The sequence below is a fragment of the Coregonus clupeaformis genome, unplaced genomic scaffold, assembly GCF_020615455.1.
Source record: "Coregonus clupeaformis isolate EN_2021a unplaced genomic scaffold, ASM2061545v1 scaf0270, whole genome shotgun sequence".
NCBI lineage: Eukaryota > Metazoa > Chordata > Actinopteri > Salmoniformes > Salmonidae > Coregonus > Coregonus clupeaformis.
The window spans coordinates 111012-130908 of NW_025533725.1; the positions used below are offsets into that span (position 1 = coordinate 111012).

The 19897-nt window shown below is 43.4% G+C and overlaps 1 protein-coding gene across 3 annotated transcripts in view; it reads right to left on the reverse strand.

Annotated features, from left to right (window-relative positions):
• The window catches only part of LOC121554347 (reticulon-3-B), a 32251-nt gene extending 17313 nt beyond the window's left edge, over window positions 1-14938 (reverse strand). Inside the window, exons 1-2 of one of the 3 annotated variants that reach the window (XM_041867887.2) lie at window positions 14633-14938; window positions 7778-7825 (exon numbers count right to left, since the gene is read on the reverse strand). In XM_041867887.2, coding sequence (XP_041723821.1) covers window positions 7778-7825; window positions 14633-14729 — 145 coding nt within the window. In that variant the 5' untranslated portion in view covers window positions 14730-14938. Of the gene's footprint in view, window positions 1-234; window positions 3679-7777; window positions 7826-14632 lie in introns of those variants that run through there. The other 2 variants (XM_041867888.2, XM_041867886.2) reach the window with 2 other exon arrangements.
• Window positions 14939-19897: the final 4959 nt, after the last annotated feature.

The following is a 19897-nucleotide window of genomic DNA, read 5'->3' on the forward strand; positions in this document are numbered from 1 at the left end:
TTTCAGTCTGGCACATAAGTAATACTGTATCAGAAAAAATGTAAAAATCTAAATGGTGTTATCCAGATTCTCAGACACATGCAACCATGTGTTATATAGTTAGTGTACTCACACTTTGAATAGGAGGACCACAAGCTGGGAGAAAGGTGCAAGTGAGAGGGGGGAAGAGTGTGGTCATTGTGCTATATTTGCGTGAGGTTAGCAGGCATAGAGCCCAGAGGGAATTCATGTTACCTGACAAGTGCGTTAGTATTGCTGCCAAGACATGCTCTGCAAGGTGGTAGGCCTCAGCCACCCACACGTCGATGGCCTCTACCTCTTTGGAATACGCGCTGTCGGACGCAGGTTTGTTTTGGGGAGAAGGATGGTCGGAGGTTGTTGAGGTGAAGGAAGACTGGGATTTTTCAGAGGCCTTGATACTAGACTGAAGGTCATCCTCCTCTTCTTGGCTGCTGCCTAACTCTTTAAGGGCTTTGATAGTGAGGCGTTCCTGCTCCAGATCCATAACCATGGTTGGTGTGGACTGGGAGGGAGGAGTGCCCGTTTGAAGACACGCATCCTTGCCTGTGAGACCTTGACGGAGGTCTTCTGGATCTTCGTCCTGTCGTGACTTCAGGCACTCCCTCATGAACTCGACGAAGCTGTCTGTGGCACCAGAGACAGAGCAGTCCGGCTCAATGCTTTCTGGGTCACTGGTATTGTCTGGTGAATGGTGTCCTGCTTTACTGTCCTTCTCCAACCCAGCTTCCTGTGGTGGGAGAGTCTTGCTGTTGACCATGCTATCTGCCATGATGTCATCGTTAGGTTTCTTCTCAGTCTTGGGCTCCATGGTGTTACCAGGCGGTTCGCTCTGGAAAGAGGAGAATGGATCTTTGGGAAACTTCCTGGGAGATGGCTGTCCCCCGACTGGCTTGGGGAAGGATTCTTCATCCATCGAGGTGATATTCTCCAAATCTGAGATCATGGTAGTTGCATTGTTTTGAGGGAGTAGTGTTTCGATATGGATCGGAGAGGTTGGATCGGAGGGAGAAGGCTCTGGTACATTGTCAAAGTTCAGCTCTTTATCGTCAATGGTGTCATCCGTGGGTGGCAGTGCGTCTTCGTCCTCAAAAGATTGTCTGTCGGATTTACGGATTGTGTCATCCTGCATGTAGTTGGATTTTGAAAACTCAACTGTCTGCATATTATCCTCTTTAATATCAGACATGGGCTTCTCTTCAAACTTGGATATGGGGTGAAGTGGAGGATCCTGAACAGTAACGTTAGCAGAGCTAGACTTTACTAAGATATCTTGTGCGTCAGTTGACCAGTCATCGTCATCATAGTCTGGAAAGTCTGAAATGTTCTCTGCGGTTTTCTCAGAAGGTTTGGCAGTGGATGGGGAAGACTTTTCATTAGACTCATTGGGGGTCTCTGATTTGTCAGACTCCACTTTCTGAGCTTGTGACACCTCATAAGTTGAGCTCTTTGACACAGCAGCACTTTGCATCCCATCATTAGATGCTGTGGTCTTTTGGTTATCTGTATCGCATTCAGATTTCAAGATCTTGTGTTTAGGTGAGTATTCAGCATCAGAGTCGACAGGAGAGGAGGGAGGAGAGTAACCCTCATATTCTAAGGGGGGAATATTGGACGATTCCTTTTTAGTTACATCTGGTTGTGGCTCAGGGATTTTTGGTGTCTCTTTCACAACTTCAGAACATTCTTCCTCCTCCTCCACTTCCATCTCCATCTCATCATCGCTGTAATTCGGCTCGTCTGTCTCAATAACATTGATGGTAGGGACCCGCATTGGCTGCTTTGCTGGCGGGGTTTCCTTTTCTTCAGTAGGGAGAGAGGGAACAGATGGGTTGGGGGCGGGTGCAGTATCGCTTGACAAAGAGGGCGCAGGGATGGAGGGAGCAAGGATGGAGGCTGCGTCCTCAATGACAGTGTCATCAGAGTCTCCTGAGCTGTCGACTTCGACTACCTCACCACCCCATGGGGCCTGCTTGGTCTTCGAGTCCTTCTCGTTAGAGTCAGAAGGAGGGGGTTGAGGGGGAGAGTCAAAACCAGAAGGAGGGGCAGGAGAGGCAGGGAGCTCTGAGTCAAGGTCAGGGGGGCCTTGGGTGTCTGTCATGTACGCTGTAGGTAGGAAGCTCAGGTCAAATTCAGATTCTTCCTCAACGCTAGACTGCTGCGCTGGGTCTTTGAACACATTTTTAAGTTTAGGCCCTTCGATGGGAGAGTCCATGAAAGCATCAGGGACACACGCAAACGCCTCTGGAACATCAGCTACCACTTTATCTGCCCCTTTTATCTCCTGGGATTTGCCATCCTTCTCTAATACAAGAGCATCTTTGCTTAAATCTACTTTGTCCTCAAAGTCAGGCACAGGGGGTAAGTGAGCTCTCATCCACTCTGCAGTATCTTCAAACTCACTCCCTTGCCGTGCTTCTCCCAGGACCTCAAATGGAGATTCTGGTGAATCCTGATCAGTGGAGGCTCCTTTTTTCTGGAAGGGTGAGGTGGTCTCTGCCGGCGCCTCAGTAGGAGACTTTTCATAGTGGCGCTCTTTGAAGTGAGGCAAGCCTCCATCGGTCTTGGGCTCGGGCTCCTTCTTTGCTGCCAGGGCCTCCAGTGCCTTTATCCTTTCAGACACGGGGGACGTCACGATTGGTGAATCTGGCTTTCCATCAGACGGACCCGATGACGCTTCGCTCCCATAGTTAGCGGGCGAAAACGAGCCGGACTGAGAAGGACCGGCGAAGCGAAGGGAGGTGGCCACGGCTTCTGAGGAGGGCTTGTCAGAACCCAGCACCACTATTTTGTCTGCATCGGCCATGCACAGAGGTAGGGAGGGGAAGGGGGAGAAAGGGGGAGGGAATAAAAATCACAGATACACTCAAACTCCCATGCACTTATATTCGGCGGAGGCCATTTTGTTGCAGCCCAAGCAGTCATGCATTGCATGGCACAGTATAACTGCAGTAATGGATGAGGGTGTGTCAGTCGGCATGCTGACTTAACATCTCAAGTTGTTGCCATTGAAGAGCATTTTCAATGAGGCAACGTTCGAAATGTCTTGCATGGTCGAAATGAAGAAGCTCCAAACAAAATAACAAAATTGCATAAATAAACAATACTGTTATACAACTGTGTGCCCTGTGGTTGTATATGCATTTATCTAAATTACGATCACATATATTTTTTGCTATGCATATTAATATATTTCCAGCTGCACAGAATATGGCTGGGGTTTGTTAATCAAAATACAAAATACTTGACACTTTATTAATGAAAAAACAAACCGCTCGGTTTATCTGGCAGCCCTATCAACTCACCACCCAATGTTATCACATCTGAAGAAACAGATTGGTTAATACCCTTAATCTTCTTCCCTCATCCTTCCTTCCGCTATCTGGGTTATATCAACGATCTCATGAGAACCGTTGAGCAGTCACTTCACATCTCCAGAAGACTAACAAGAAGACTACAGGGATGATATCATAGAACTGAATGTGACACAATGGGGACGAGATATAAAAACATGCCTAGAAGACAAGTCTGGTAGCAAAGGTCGCATAGGATAAACGCTCCCTGTTTTAACTCCCAATGCCATTTATGGGCCAGAGACTAGGGTCAAGTGACCGCAGTCTGGTATAAAATAGTTCAATGATATTACATTATTTCCATAATGGTCTAATTAACACATACAGTGGGTTCCATCATTATTGGCACCCTTGATAAAGATGAGCAAAAAAATACTATAGAATAAATAATTAAAATACTGAGCTATATTGTATGCTCCCCAAAAATTGGGAAATTATATTATACTAATACAGTTGCTCAGAGGAAGAGATTTTTTAAGGGCAATTCCGCCACAATTCATGATCTCCAGCACAATACCAGTGTCTAGATTTGTGAAAATGGCACGTTTCTATGATCTGTGGTTAAAAACATGAGAACGGTCCTAAAAAAAATGCTTCTCTGTGACATCACAGGGTAGGATTAAAAGTAAGAAAAATACAGATAAAGAGCTGGACAATGTCCCTGGTGTGGGGAGGCTTCCTAAATAATGGATGTCCCCCCTGTGCTGCTGTCTGTCAATCACGTCACTAAGCGAGCTAACCCGCAGCCATTTCCTCGTGCCACAGCTGAGGTGACATTAGAATTGGACTGGGACGAGGATCCCCCTCCCATGACAGAGTGCCACGGGCATCCTGGGGCAGGGGGGGGGTCATACATACATAGTCCGCAATAATCACATAATCCCTTTTCAGTCCGATGGTCCCCCCTGTCATTTTCATCACCGAGCGAACAAGCGAACATGATGGAGAATTGGCAGCTATAAAAAAACAGACTGGACATTTATACGAATTAGTCTAAAAAGTATGAAAGAAGAATAAATCAATGGTGTTTTCAATTCATATTAAATGTTACTGTACATTTCATAAACTAGCCAACCCAACAGCTTACATCAACGAGTTATCTGTAGTATTTTGTCATGGTAAGTTGGTTTGAGCCAGTCAGCGTGACCCTGCAGAAAACCTAAAACAAAGTACTGGGGACATGTTGTTCATCGGTCCACACCTCACTGGTGAACTTTGTCTTGGTCTGGACCCCCGCCTTCCCCTCCCATTGAGGGCCATTATGCATTGTTCACACTAGGCCACATACAAGAATGGACTTTCTATCTAGCAGAAAGCAATGTAGTATTTTGTAATCACTAATAACACGACCCAAAACACTTCATAAGAAACACTGCCAAAAGGGGAGTTTTATCTATTGTCACCCACTTGAACTGTTTTGTAATACTCATTCATCCTCAACTGAGAGCATCACTGTATTTCCACGCCTCACTCCTCTTACGCAATGTACTCCCCACAGTCATTGGAGTTGACTGAGAGTGTTAAAGTGTGTGGGCATCAAAAAGGGACACTTTCATTACTAATCCCTGTTTTAATGGACTATTGAGCAGAGAGGAAGAGGCGAAGCGAGATGTTTTACTCCTCCCAAAATCTGTCCACGAAAATAAGCCCACGAAGTGAGGAATTTTTGTATGGAGGTCAATGACAGTGTCGAGTTTGGTCAACAAAAAATTTAATTTCTAATTTGCTACGCGAGGCTTATTTGACAGAATATACGTTTTATAATGTTAGGTTTTTACGAATGCACTGATATAAGTGAATGGCATTTCGGTAACTTTGAAAAGAACAACTATATCGCCATTGTGCCTGTTGTCATAGAGATGGAATGAGGACTCATCATGGATATAACCCGTTTTAGCAAGGACATTGCCATTGAGGGCTTTCACCATTTTAAAGTAGTCAACTGGGTGGGGATTCAGATGGGTTGGGAGCAATTAGCCAATGAAGAAAATTAACTGCTTTAAAATGGAGATTAGAGTTGGACTAGGACAAGGATCCCCCTCACATGACACAGTGCCACGGGCATCCTGGGGCGGGGGGCATACATACGTAGTCGCAAGATGTCCCAAGCAACTGCTCCAATCATCACATGATTGACTCCTTTAAAATGGAGATAGCCTCAATGGCGCTGTCCATGCTGTCAAAGAGGAGTCCTCTATCTCTTATGGCCTGTTGTTCACACGCTTATCTGCCCTCTCATTGGCTAGAATGGTCCCACCTGATCTCGTCTCCTCCCGCCTGCCTTCCATTTTTGAGGACATGCATTTCCATTGTGAGAGCGGTCACTTGACTATCTTGTCAATATAATAGACAATCATTGGCACAGGCCAACCAACGTCTCACATCTCATAATATGCCTAGCAAGGCGACTTAAAAGGGATGTGCTTCTTCATGATGAGATAGTCTCTATCACCTCAATCATTTTGACACTATGAGAACAAGTCAAATTGTTTACTTGATAAGACAGTCTTGCAGTAATTCCATTAAGGATTCCATCTTGGCTAGGATGCACGTTTGCCTCTAGTCAAGCAAAAGCTAGATATCTTTAAAAAGGACTAGAACTACATGGCAAGAGGATATTGCGCCTCTAAGTCACATTCCACTTCTGCATCGAATCCCGTGGTGGTAGGCCTACAATCTGTTATTGTTAAGCATTCGCAAAAGTTTGAATCCAGTCAAATATTTTTGCTGAGGAGAAGAGGAGTCACAGTATGATAAGCGATCAAATTCCATTGGGTACAGCCCTGTCATATCCAATTAGTGATGGCGGGAATAGGTCCAAGGCCTATCTCCCTCATTGTGTGATTAGCTCACCGTTAGACTCCATCGTTAGATATCCTAGCACTACATAGGGTATATTTTCAGTTTTTGCCCGTCTAGTCGGGGTTTAATACTCTCTATACTATCCATTATTTAGGTTACTACCTAGGCCTACAAACACACTGTATATTCTAAATACTACAAAATGGTACTTTAGAAAATTAACTCCAAAAAGCCAAATCAAGAAAGAACAAAATCAAAAGAACAAAATCCAAACAATAATACCATTAAAGAAAACCTACTTTTTGGCTCCAGCAGAGGTGACATGCAAAAAGCCTAAGAAGCCATAAGCAGAGGTGGTGGGGCAGCGAGCAGCCAGGGTCCAGGGCTCAGACCCCGGCCTGGAGAAGGCTTAGAGCAGCGAGTGGAGTGGATCCCTTCACAGTGCTTCTCATCCTCCAGTGCCGGTGATAGTACTGGGGTGGGATGGATGGGGAGGGGGGCTCCTAGAGATAGGACCTAAGGCCTGTAGGGAAGGGGCCATCTATCCAAGGACAGCTAGGGCCCCCTGGGACAACAAACCTGATCCATTTTTAGAGTTTTAGCACCTCCCGCACACAAAGTGAACTTGAACTTCTCTGCTTTCTTAAAATAAGTAGCAATCTTGGGATTATCTTGGACCTACAGTGCCGTTGACCTAAATAATGTGACAGAGCAGAGCAGAGCAGGCAGTAAAGACTGGAAATGGATCAGCTTGATGTCATACTGTGGGGAGTGGAGACGTTTTTTCCCACATCTTTGATTTGTAGATCTTGTCAGTTTTCTGATGGGGGTAAGAACATAGAGCAGGGTGCTTTTGGAGGGGAGTACGAAAGCTTGGGGGAATGACTAAACTCATTTGAAACATGCTCTACTCTTCTTCACTGTGTTGCTTGTTTGAGTATATAATACTACTCTATGTCTCCCTTTTCAAGTGTTTGTTGCCAATTTATTCCAATCAAAATTCCAATCTATTCCATTGGGAACGGATCTATTCCAATTAGGAATGTCAATGCATTCCATTGGGAATCAATGTACTGTAGCACTACACCATCAAAAGATGGCTTGCTCAATTACTGTACATAGCGATTAGATCTGTGGATTAATCACTTCATCACGTATATGGCTGTGTCTTGCCTATATACTGTAGACAATATGGTACATACAGAGATTAAACCGGGGGGGGGTTAGAAAATTAGAACTGTCAGACACTGTTGAAAGAGGGATGGGCCTCGCTACCCTGCGAAATTGCAATTAGTGCAGGCGGCAGAGGGTCAACAGCATAGGAAACAGATGGGATAACGTTACAGGGCTTCTAGAGGGAGGGAGCGTGGTGGGGGTTGGTTGAAGATTGCGTAGTGGGGGATGATAGGTTGCAGGTTTCTTTGCCGGCCTCTAGTACGTTCTTGGTCTGGTCTGGCCTAGAGGAGGAGAGGGGCACTAGAGAGAGGGGATGGAAGGCATTACAGCGGCAGCCGAGCAAGAGAAAAGGACAGAGAAAGAGAGAGAAAAGGGAGAGGGAGGATAGAGGATAGCAGGCGAGCAGCGTAAGAGAACCATACACTTGCCTTGCGGAGACTGAATGAGAGATACAGGCGAAGAGGAAAGAAAGGAATCTGAAAAAAATTAAAAAGACAGAAGAATGAACATCCTACAGTGGCAGAAAATAACTCCCATCTCCATAACAACCCACACCCACCCTGCCCGATTTTATACATTAACAAAACAAAATACATGAATTAGCTGGATGCCTGGCGGGGCTTCCACTCTCCAACCTTATAAGTGTACAATATGCTCTATAAAACTTAGACAGTGTCAGAAGCTACATTGAAAGAACTACTAATATACTCTTTCTAGCCCCATGCAACTGTTAGCGTCCACAAATTTACTACCAATAAACACCTATGATCAATTTAATCCATGCACTTAACATTTCCTATGCAGACAAAGAGAAGACAATAACAGAGATATGACCAACAACAAACTATGACAAACACAAATTCTATTTTACTACACAAAAATAACAACGATGCTTCCGACAATATCATTTTATTATAGACAATTATATGGCATTTTCCATGCAATTTGTACATATTTCTCCCATGGTTTACGATACCCGATGCAAACCAAGCAGCAACATTGCACTCACTTGATGGCAATTATGCAGAGTGAACACATTTTCTGCCTCACTTCTGAATCTCATGTGATCTTGAAGAACAAGAACAGCCTTTGTAGAGCACTAGTACCATCTAACAGCTTCCATGAACATCAAACTAACAAGAAGTGCACGGCTTTGCTCTTTCTTTCTCACGGCTCGGGGTGGTATGTAAAGTTCATGAGCTGGTTGATCAAGAAGCAATATCCTCGCGCAAAATGAATCACATCAGAGACTGGCCGGTCAGGTTGACGAGCCCTTGCTGTACAGAATTCCTCTGTTAAAAAGACTCACCCAGACTCTTACTCTCCCTATGCCACACCTTCATTCTTTCCCACAATCAGAGATGAGTCAACATTCTGCTTCTTTTCGCAGACATTTCCAAACGTTCTGAAACCATTGGTGGTAGCGTGCAAGTACATTAAACACTTCGGACCGAAGCATCCACAAAAAACCCATCCTCAAAATGTTACTTATCTAAGAAGATCTATGCCAGAGAAACCCTTTTAGCGGACAAACCAAGGCGAAAAATGCCTTTTTACAGACTTGGACCATGGCTCTAGACTAGGTTCTCTCTAGGAAAAGGGTTCTCTTTAGAACACGGTTTAAACATGGCTTCATATAGCTCATGTTTCCAACACTTCCAGCCATGTGACAAATCTATCATGGGCAGCCGACATCAATAGGAAGTGAACCAGCTTTGCCACTATGCCGCCCTATACTCTACTACTAGATCTGGATGTAGGCCTATGCCCCTGAGGGCAGATGATATTGAACTGGACGAGGGTCTAACATTGCATCCAAGTAACGCCCCATCCCGAGGAGAGCCAAGTCATGACACCCAAAACCCCCGGGGTCAGTTTGCTGCCTCAGCCCGATTCACTGACCTTAGAGATGATATAGTCTGCCCGAGCAGAGCGGCAGTCTCCCAGAGAGAGGGAGGAAATGAGTAGCACAGAGAGAGAGACAGAAAACGAGAATGGCACAGAGGGAAAGGGAGCCGAAAGTACCCCATGTTCTCTCCAGACTCTCTCACATAAACTACGGCCATATCTGCATGCTCCTCACTGCATAGGCCTAGATTCTGGATCATTCCTCAGCCTGTATCTGTACCTTTATCGCTCTCAAGATAAAACCAGCAGAATGTTGAATCCCTACTCTGTGAAATACAGCATTACACCTGATTAGATCACAAGTCCAAAGGACTCCCTAGTCACTACTGTATATTTAATGTAATTTGGAAGGGACGTGTCTGTCAAACTAAACATGAATCTCGTCGTTGTCTCTGACCTTGACTGTCATTCTAATTGAAAACAGGTGCAGAACCAGATAAAATGTGCATAGCCTATGAAACCGGAGATCCGGTAGAGCACCGGGTTTAGCTTTGATAACGGCCGGTAAAATTACATTATCGATCACAATCCCCTGACCTCAACCCAATTGAGATGGTTTGGGATGAGTCGGACGGCAGAGTGAAGGAAAAGCAGCCAACAAGTGCTCAGCATATGTGGGAACTCCTTCAAGACTGTTGGAAAAGCATTCCATGTGAAGCTGGTTGAGAGAATGCCAAGAGTGTGCAAAGCTGTCATCAAGGCAAAGGGTGACTATTTGAAGAATCTCAAATATAAATTATATTTGGATTTGTTGAACACCTTTTTGTTTACCACATGATTCCATATGTGTTATTTCATAGTTTTGATGTCTTCACTATTATTCTACAATGTAGAAAATAGTAAAAATAAAGAAAAACCCTTGAATGAGTAGGTGTGTCCAAACTTTTGACTGGTACTGATTAATGTGAAGGCCTGCATGGGGCCTCCTGTGGCTCAGTTGGTAGAGCATGGCGCTTGCAACGCCAGGATTGTGGGTCCGATTCCCACGGGGGGCCAGTATGAAAAATGTAAGTCGCTCTGGATAAGAGTGTCTGCTAAATGACTAAAATGTAAATGTAAATATACTGTTTATAGGTGCATTTGGTTTCCTCTAGACTGCGTGCTATGTTAACTCTACCATGTGATATCTGATCCTGTATGACAGCGCCAAGGGTCCAGTGACATCTTTGGTGTCATCATTGCCTGATCATACAGCCGAGGTAAGGAGGAAATTGGCACCGATAAGTCAGCAAGTAACAGACATCTGTTCTCCATGACTCAGGTGAAATGAAAATTTGGTTTGAAGGATTTACTTCAGAAAAATGCCAAGGCAACGCCAATTTCTTGGAGAATAGTTCAAAAAAAGTATTTACGCTTTAAAAACAGAATAAAATGAAACACACTGGCATTAATATTACTCTCCCCTTTTAAAACATGTATTGGTTAGTAAATACCTTTATTGTAACATAACCACTTTGAGACAATGCAACTGGTATTCAGTCGAATACAGATTACAGAAGGCATTCCCCATTTGCAATAAGGGCTGTAGCATGCCTTTGAAATGATATACAGTAAACTATATTTAAAAGACATTTGTTATTAATTTATGGTAACGGATACTTGTGAGACATGGTTAGCTGAATAGATCAATTAAATTGATTTGAAATGCCCCTCCCTAATGACCAATAAGCTGTCAGTTTGAAGATGGTTGCAGAGACAAGAGTGTCCATTTGTTTTCATCATATAGGCCTAGACGGCAATGTTCCCTCTAAGCTGCTCGCGTGCACGGGCGCGCAGTTGCCCCCAGGACTGCTGCGCAGAAGAAATATCAGCCCACGGAGAGGAGCACGAGATTGAACGTCACTCAACTTTCTAGAGCAGTGGTCACCAACCGGTCGATCGTGATCGACTGGTTGATCTCCAAGGCATTCCTAGTCGATCGCCAAACATTTCTGTAAAAAACCCAATGATAAAGCCTTGTGTTTCCTTTTTTATTTTTTTCATTCGTCTCGGGCTGTTAGCGGTGGGTGCACCCGATTCAGCTGCCCTGTACGAGAGCAAATCAAGTGCACTGGCCAATCAGATGGCTCAGATTACCGTGTCTGCAGTAACATAGCAGACATAAAAGAAAGTTACAGCGAAGTTGACACTGTGAGATTTCAAAACGTTTAATACCATGACTAGAGAGACTGTCAACGAATACAGCAAAGAGCTGCTGTTTGTATGAGTGAGTTCATGTTTAAGTTCTTCCTCTGCACTGTCAACACTTTGTATTCAACACTTTTATAAGCCATAAAATGCACATTCTTCATATTTCCACTCAGGGCTACAATAAGCACTGCAGCAGTAATGAATGAGTAGGAAAGTGTATTGATAGGCTTGCGTTGTTATTATTAGCGGCTTGGGTCTTTTTCAATATCGAGGAATATTTCACTTTCTCTGTTCATAGGAGTAACAACGAATTTGTGCATGAGGCAGAAATAATGCGGTGCGACTAGAGCTTCGCCATCAGCTGGAAGAAGGTGTCCCTTTTTGGTCAGTATCAGTGGAGGAAAGGGAGAGCGGAGGGAGGTTGAGAGGCGGGCCCTCAGTCTGCTGCTCTCTCCCTACACAGAGACTGACCATCAGATGCAGGCACCATCAGCCCAGTCAAATACAAATAAAAAGCAAATGATTTAAATGTATGCTCACTCAGCTGTGCCTCACAAGTAATACAACAACGGATCTATTACCGGTGTGATCATATAGCCTACCTCAAATTTTTTAATATAATTTTAGAAAATGGCCCAAACAACAATGCATTGACAATTCAAGCAAAGCCAATATGCAGTGATATTGTATTGGGCCTATAGCTTACTGCACAAACCTCATTGCTAAAGTACTGTTTTTAATTGGTTAATGTTGCATAGGCTTACATTTTTTAAGTCACGTTAACAAAAAAAATCTGAGCGGTAGATCTCGGCTTGCATTTTGACTCAGAGAGTGATCTTGACTCAGAAAAGGTTGGTGACCACTGTTCTAGAGTTTTCCCTGTTAACACTATCAACATTTCCCTTTACTGTGGCAATTGTGATTGAATCAACGCAATATTAGCCACTTTCAATGCAACATACCGGAACAAAACAAACTATGCAAGAGATTTTGTTGTAGGCAGTACTCATTGGAGTAGGATTCTATTCCATTGACATGCACGCCTCAGCCCGTACTCTACACAGACCGGTGCGGCATAACCAATCAGAGCTGCCGTAGGCCTATATGCAAATAGACCATTGCCATGTATGGAACTGTGCCATTTACTTTGAACTGGACTGTGTTTACGGCATGAGCGGTCGTGAGTAGATGCACTTATTTTGAGATCAAAGCGAGAGCTGCATGTAGCCCGTGTGCACATTTAGTTCATATCCTTTGCTACTTAGTGAGTTATTAGCCCAGTTATAGTTCATTTGTAGTCAACAATAGGGGAGTGATTGCTTCCAACAAGAGCACAAAACATGTACATTTCTAGACATCTTTGAAAAGCTAGTCAGGTAAAGAGCTTTTTTTGTTGTCTTAAAGAGGCAGTATTGTATTTTGAGACAGGCTTGAATAAGCTAAGTAGGTGGGGGTAGTATAATTTGTCTGATTCTCTGTAATAATGGTATGGGAATAATAATGCATTTTATTTTGTAAAGTGGTTTCTTGCATCCAACACAACATTTTCAGTCACCTCCTTGTCTGAAGGACAAGTGGATAAACAGATTAATGTCAAGCCCTGCATGTTTTTTTTAAAGTCTCACGGAATGTAGGCCTACATTGAACACCACAAATTGGCTGCTACTATAGGCTGAATGATAGAACATCTATTCCCATGTTAAAATGTTATGGGATGCATTTTCTCCATTTTTTATTTATTTATTGTAGGCCTTTTTATTTAGTCTCCGAATGTTTATTGAAAACATAAATACATTTGCACAATTAGCACTTGTCTCAAATACATCGTTACATTTGTTGGTTAGATATCTAGCGAATTGACATGACATCAAAACATCTCAAAACGAGACATGGTATCATGCCGCATTCAAAACAACTAGGAACTCGAAAATCTCCGACTTCAGTGCGTTCAAGACAGCTGGGAACTCGCGGAAAAAACGAGGTCCAACTGGGAAAAATATTTTTGAAAGGTCATTCAATTCGGAATTCCATGTCGGGAAATCTGGCATCTTTCTAGCGCTCCGACTTTCCGACCTGAAGATCCCTGACGTCATGATTTTACACGCCTTCCGGCCACATTGATGCATGTGCATCATTGTTGTGACTATGTAAGCCTATTGGTGCTTTCAAGACAACTTGGAACTTGGGAAAAAATAAGGTCAAATCATGATGTCAGTGATCTTCAGGTAGGAAAGTCAGAGCTCTAGAAAGATGCCCGAGTTTCCAACTTGGAATTCCGAGTTGGATGACCGTTCAAATAGGTTTTTCCCAGTTGGAGCTCGTTTGTTACCCCGAGTTCCCAGTTGTCTTGAACGCACTTTAGTCGGAAGTCAGAGATTTCCGAGTTTCCAGTTGTTTAGAACATGCAATAAAGCCTACTGTATGCTACACATTCTAGGATTTAAAAAAATTAAGAAAAAAAGACCATAGAATAAATGCATCATTGTAACGAATGAGAGGGATTGGACTGTGAAACACTAATCTTCTCGCATGGGTTTGTTTACCAATGCAGAGACGATTTGGAGGTCCTCCCTTCATTTGCCGTTTCCCAGTAACAATGCATCTGCAGTGCAGATCACCGTCGCCGCAATATGTAGCCATTTCACCGCGGGCCAACTAGGGAATAAAATATGTCACCATGTTCTGCTCCCTTGTCTGACACTAAAAATAAAAGTTAGGTCAAAGTAGAGGTTGGAGGGAACGTTGACAAAGCACACAAAAGACAGCCCCCGAAGCCTTGCAGCCAGCGGGAGACTGGTTTGATATTCCATCCAATCGTGGTGCGTGTTTCTCCAGCCAACTATCTGTGTTCTAGAACAATTTCTCGTCAGTGTAATATCGTTCGATTCCATAAAGGGCGGTGGGTGCTTACAGGTCTAGTATAATTTCTAATAAAACACCCTTTAAACGCTCACAATGTTGCAAATTGCCTCACATCGGCTTACAAGGCCTGCACTTGTACCTGTTCAACAACTTTACCATATCAAGTGTCTACAGAGAAGAGGCCAATATGATAGTCTGCATAACCAACGGAAAAATAAGTGCACGTATTTTAATTTACTTCCCTTTAACCGTCCTAAAACAATTTGTGGTTTTGACCGTCTGCCATTAAAGCAACGGACTACTTTATCTCAAAGCACCTGGGTTATTGAAAGTTTATACACCATTTCTATGTTTCCGTTGAATTAGGTACAGCTTTCTCTTACCGGACATTTTTGAGTCTTTGGCCGCAACAGAGTTCTGTCTATCCGCAAGCCCCTGCGACGATGATATCTGGGCGGACTGGGTCATTGGATCTGCCATTTTCCTATAATTTTAAAGAATTCTGCACGGTGGCGGCGAGAATTTGTTGTGTATTATTGCTGTCCTTAAAATGTCTTCTTCCAACTTGCCTCGTATTCCCCAAGTCCTGGCCGCAGTGTCACCGAGTTTGTGCACCTTCACGCGCATGTACCAAGTACTGAAGCCCTGTTGACTGTGTGGATGGAGGGCACTGTATGGTGGAGGGCGGACCGAGAGAGCAAAACAAGGAGTGTATTCATTCCGACAATTCTGTTGCAAAACGTTTCTTAAACGGAAGCAAAAGGAACGAAACGGGGCGGGACCTTCCTGAATTTCTCCAATAGAAATTCTCGTTTGAGTTACAAACTGTTTGGCAGAATGAATATACCCAAGGTTGACATTTGCCTTTGGCTCATTTAAAGGGCAATACCCAACATTTTCCCATTGTGTTTCAGGCCTACAGTACATTATATGCTGCGTTCATGTGCTAGTCGGAACTAGGAAACTCGGAAATGTTCGACTTAACTAGTTGTAGTTATAAACTGAACCAGAATCTGGCCTTAAAGGAGACGTTGAATATGGCGATTCTCCTTTAAGCCAAGGAAGCAGCCTTTCAATTTTCCATTCACCAGCTTTTCAAGCTTAATAATGTCAAAATATGTTAGGTTACATACTTACCAAAACATTTAGTTTCACTGAGCAACTATCATCATTACTAACATCATGGCCGGTATGTAATTCCAAAAAAGGTCTACATAAAAAGTTGGAACCATGTGTTTGATGTATTTGATACCATTTCGCTCAAGGCATTACCACGAGCCCGTCCTCCCCAATTAAGGTGCCACCAACCTCCTGTGTAGTACACTGTTGTAGGTGATAAAACAGAGTTCTGTATATAATGAGGAGATGCTCATGTCTCCGTCCTAACAATGGGAATTGTTGTCCCAAAGGCAGGAAGGCAGGCGAAATGCATTGGGCTTATTTTGGACAGGTTTTTAGATAAATAAAATAAAAAACAGAAATACCTTATTTACATAAGTATTCAGACCCTTTGCTTTGAGACTCTAAATTGAGCTCAGGTGCATCCTGTTTCTATTGATCATCCTTGAGATGTTTCTACAACTTGATTGGAGTCCACCTGTGGTAAATTCAATTGATTGGACATGATTTGGAAAGGCACACACCTGTCTATATAAGGTCCCACAGTAGACAGTGCATGTCAGAGCAAAAACCAAATCATGAGGTGGAAGGAATTGTCCGTAGAGCTCCGAGACAGGATTGTGTCGAGGCACAGATCTGGGGAAGGGTACCAAAAAATTTCTGCAGCATTGAAGGTCCCCAAGAACAAAGTGGCCTCCATCATTCTTAAATGGAAGAAGTTTGGAATCACTAAGACTCTTCCTAGAGCTGGCCACCCGGCCAAACTGAGCAATTGGGGGAGAAGGGCCTTGGTTAGGGAAGTGACCAAGAACCCGATGGTCACTCTGACAGAGCTCAAGAGTTCCTCTGTGGAGATGGGAGAACCTTCCAGAAGGACAACCATCTCTGCAGCACTCCACCAATAAGGTCTTTATGGTAGAGTGGCCAGAAGGAAGCCACTCCTCAGTAAAAGGCACATGACAGCCCACTTGCAGTTTGCCAAAAGGCACGTAAAGGACTCTCAGACCATGAGAAAAAAGATTATCTGGTCTGATGAAACCAAGACTGAACTCTTTGGCCTGAATGCCAAGCGTCACGTCTGGAGGAAACCTGGCACCATCCCTACGGTGAAGCATGGTGGTGGCAGCATCATGCTGTGGGGATGTTTTTCAGTGGCAGGTACTTGGACACTAGTCAGGATCGAGGGAAAGATGAACGGAGCAACGTACAGAGAGATCATTGATGAAAACCTGCTCCAGAGCACTCAGGACCTCAGACTGGCGCGAAGGTTCACCTTCCAACAGGACAACGACCCTAAGCACACAGCCAAGACAACGCAGGAGTGGCTTCGGGACAAGTCTCTGAATGTCCTTGAGTGGCCCAGCCAGAGCCCGGACTTGAACCCGATTGAACATCTCTGGAGAGACCTGAAAATAGCTGTGCAGCGACGCTCCCCATCCAATCTGACAGAGCTTGAGAGGATCTGCAGAGAAGAATGGGAGAAACTCCCCAAATACAGGTGTGCAAAGCTTGTAGCGTCATACCCAAGAAGACTTGAGGCTGTAATCGCTGCCAAAGGCGCTTCAACAAAGTACGGTCGTGGTCAAAAGTTTTGAGAATGACACAAATACTAATTTTCACAAAGTCTACTGCCTCAGTTTTTATGATGGCAATTTGCATATACTCCAGAATGTCATGAAGAGTGATCAGATGAATTGCAATTAATTGCAAAGTCCCTCTTTGCCATGAAAATGAACTTAATCCCAAAAAACATTTCCACTGCATTTCAGCCCTGCCACAAAAGGACCAGCTGGCATCATGTCAGTGATTCTCTCGTTAACACAGGTGAGAGTGTTGACGAGGACAAGGCTGGAGATCACTCTGTCATGCTGATTGAGTTAGAATAACAAACTTGAAGCTTTAAAACGAGGGTGGTGCTTGAAATCATTGTTCTTCCTCTGTTAACCATGGTTACATGCAAGGAAACACGTGCCGTCATCATTGCTTTGCACAAAAAGGGCTTCACAGGCAAGGATATTGCTGCTAGTAAGATTGTACCTAAATCAACCATTTATCGGATCATCAAGAACTTCAAGGAGAGAGGTTCAATTGTTGTGAAGAAGGCTTCAGGGCACCCAAGAAAGTCCAGCAAGCGCCAGGACCGTCTCCTAAAGTTGATTCAGCTGTGGGATCGGGGCACCACCAGTGCAGAGCTTGCTCAGGAATGGCAGCAGGCAGGTGTGAGTGCATCTGCACGCACAGTGAGGCAAAGACTTTTGGAGGATGGCCTGGTGTCAAGAAGGGCAGCAAATAAGCCACTTCTCTCCAGGAAAAACATCAGGGACAGACTGATATTCTGCAAAAGGTACAGGGATTGGACTGCTGAGGACTGGGGTAAAGTCATTTTCTCTGATTAATCCCCTTTCCGATTGTTTGGGGCATCCGGAAAACACCTTGTCCGGAGAAGACAAGGTGAGCGCTACCATCAGTCCTGTGTCATGTCAACAGTAAAGCATCCTGAGACCATTCATGTGTGGGGTTGCTTCTCAGCCAAGGGAGTGGGCTCACTCACAATTTTGCCTAAGAACACAGCCATGAATAAAGAATGGTACCAACACATCCTCCGAAAGCAACTTCTCCCAACCATCCAAGAAAAGTTAGGTGACAACCAATGCCTTTTCCAGCATGATGGAGCACCTTGCCATAAGGCAAAAGTGATAACTAAGTGGCTCGGGGAACAAAACATCGACATTTTGGGTCCATGGCCAGGAAACTCCCCAGACCTTAATACCATTGAGAACTTGTGGTCGATCCTCAAGAGGCGGGTGGACAAACAAAAACCCACAAATTCTGACAAACTCCAAGCATTGATTATGCAAGAATGGGCTGCCATCAGTCAGGATGTGGCCCAGAAGTTAATTGACAGCATTCCAGGGCGGATTGCAGAGGTCTTGAAAAAGAAGGGTCAACACTGCAAATATTGACTCTTTGCATAAACTTAATGTAATTGTCAATAAAAGCCTTTGACACTTATGGAATGCTTGTAATTATACTTCAGTATACCATAGTAACATCTGACAAAAATATATCATAACACTGAAGCAGCAAATTTGTGAAGACCAATACTTGTGTCATTCTCAAAACTTTTGACCACGACTGTACTGAGTAAAGGGTCTGAATACTTACATAAATGTAATATCAGTTTTTTATTTTTAATACATTTGCAAGCATTTCTAAAATCGTGTTTTTGCTTAGTCATTGTGGTATTGTGTGTAGATTGAGGAGGGGGGGGAAAGAATTTAATCAATTTTAGAATAAGGCTGTAACATGACAAAATGTGGAAAAAGTAAATGGGTCTGAATACTTTCCGAATGCACTGTATATGCATAGCCTATTCATGGCAAAAGACAAACCACATTTTATTATGCAAACATTACCCTATTTTTTTTTTACTTAGGCTATAATAAAAAGAAGCCCAGTGTATGCATGTGTTAGGATCAATCTTTCTACATACAATAATCTAAAAACATTCCATTGAAATATGTTAGGCCTATTACGTAAAAAAAAACAAAAAAACATTGCTTTGCGAGACCATTCCATTTCACATGGGGGGTGTACACGCCTCTTTTTCATTATGTAATGTTTATCACGTTCCCATTTTGTAACAATGTATCAATATCTCGTTATAATGTTGCCCTCTGCCGGTGATCCTTATTAGGATGTTTTGGCAACAATGGTGCAATGTTGAACTACATCTCCATAAATGCATCTGTTCAGTCGATAAGGAAGTTCAAGACCAGACACAATGTCCATGCTATCCTGGATCCTTGGGACGTCCCTACCCCATTGAAGTTGAAATGTAAAATGGTTAAGGTTAGGATTTGGGGTCGGGACGTCCCATAGAGATAGATATAGGTCTCATCTTTATCTCTGTGCCATTATAGCATCTGTGACAGCATGGGCAGCTCCATAGAGTACCACAGTATGAGTCATAATGCCCGTAAAGCCTAGCGGTCAAACAGGTAAATGGTTCCAATTTTTTTTCCACCATTAATTTTTCCCATAGGGGATTTTAGAATCCCTTAAAATAAGGGCTGTGTTTCATGTAGGCTTATCCTGGCGTGAAGTTTTGATAACCGTGTAAATCTCTTTAGGACAAGGTGAATTTTATCAATATATTCGCCTGTATTTACCCCCCAAAAATGAAACGCTGATTAGCTGCTAATGTGGCAATCATAAAGAACTACAAATTCCACGATTATCTGGAGGAGACTGCCGAATGGAGGCAAAGGTAAGAATCTCTGGATTAACTATCTAATGTTAGCTAAATGTAGTAATGAATAAATTGGCAACATTTCTTTAAATGGACAATTCTGAGAACTGTCTTGTGCAAGTTTTAAATTGACACAATACCTGTTAGCAAAGGTTTCTGTTAGATGACGTGCATGGATTTGTGGTTTTGCATTTCTACTTTGATGCTAATTAGCATTTTCAAATCGAGGGTAAACGGAACCGAATATATTGATAAAAGTCACCTTGTCTGAGAGAGA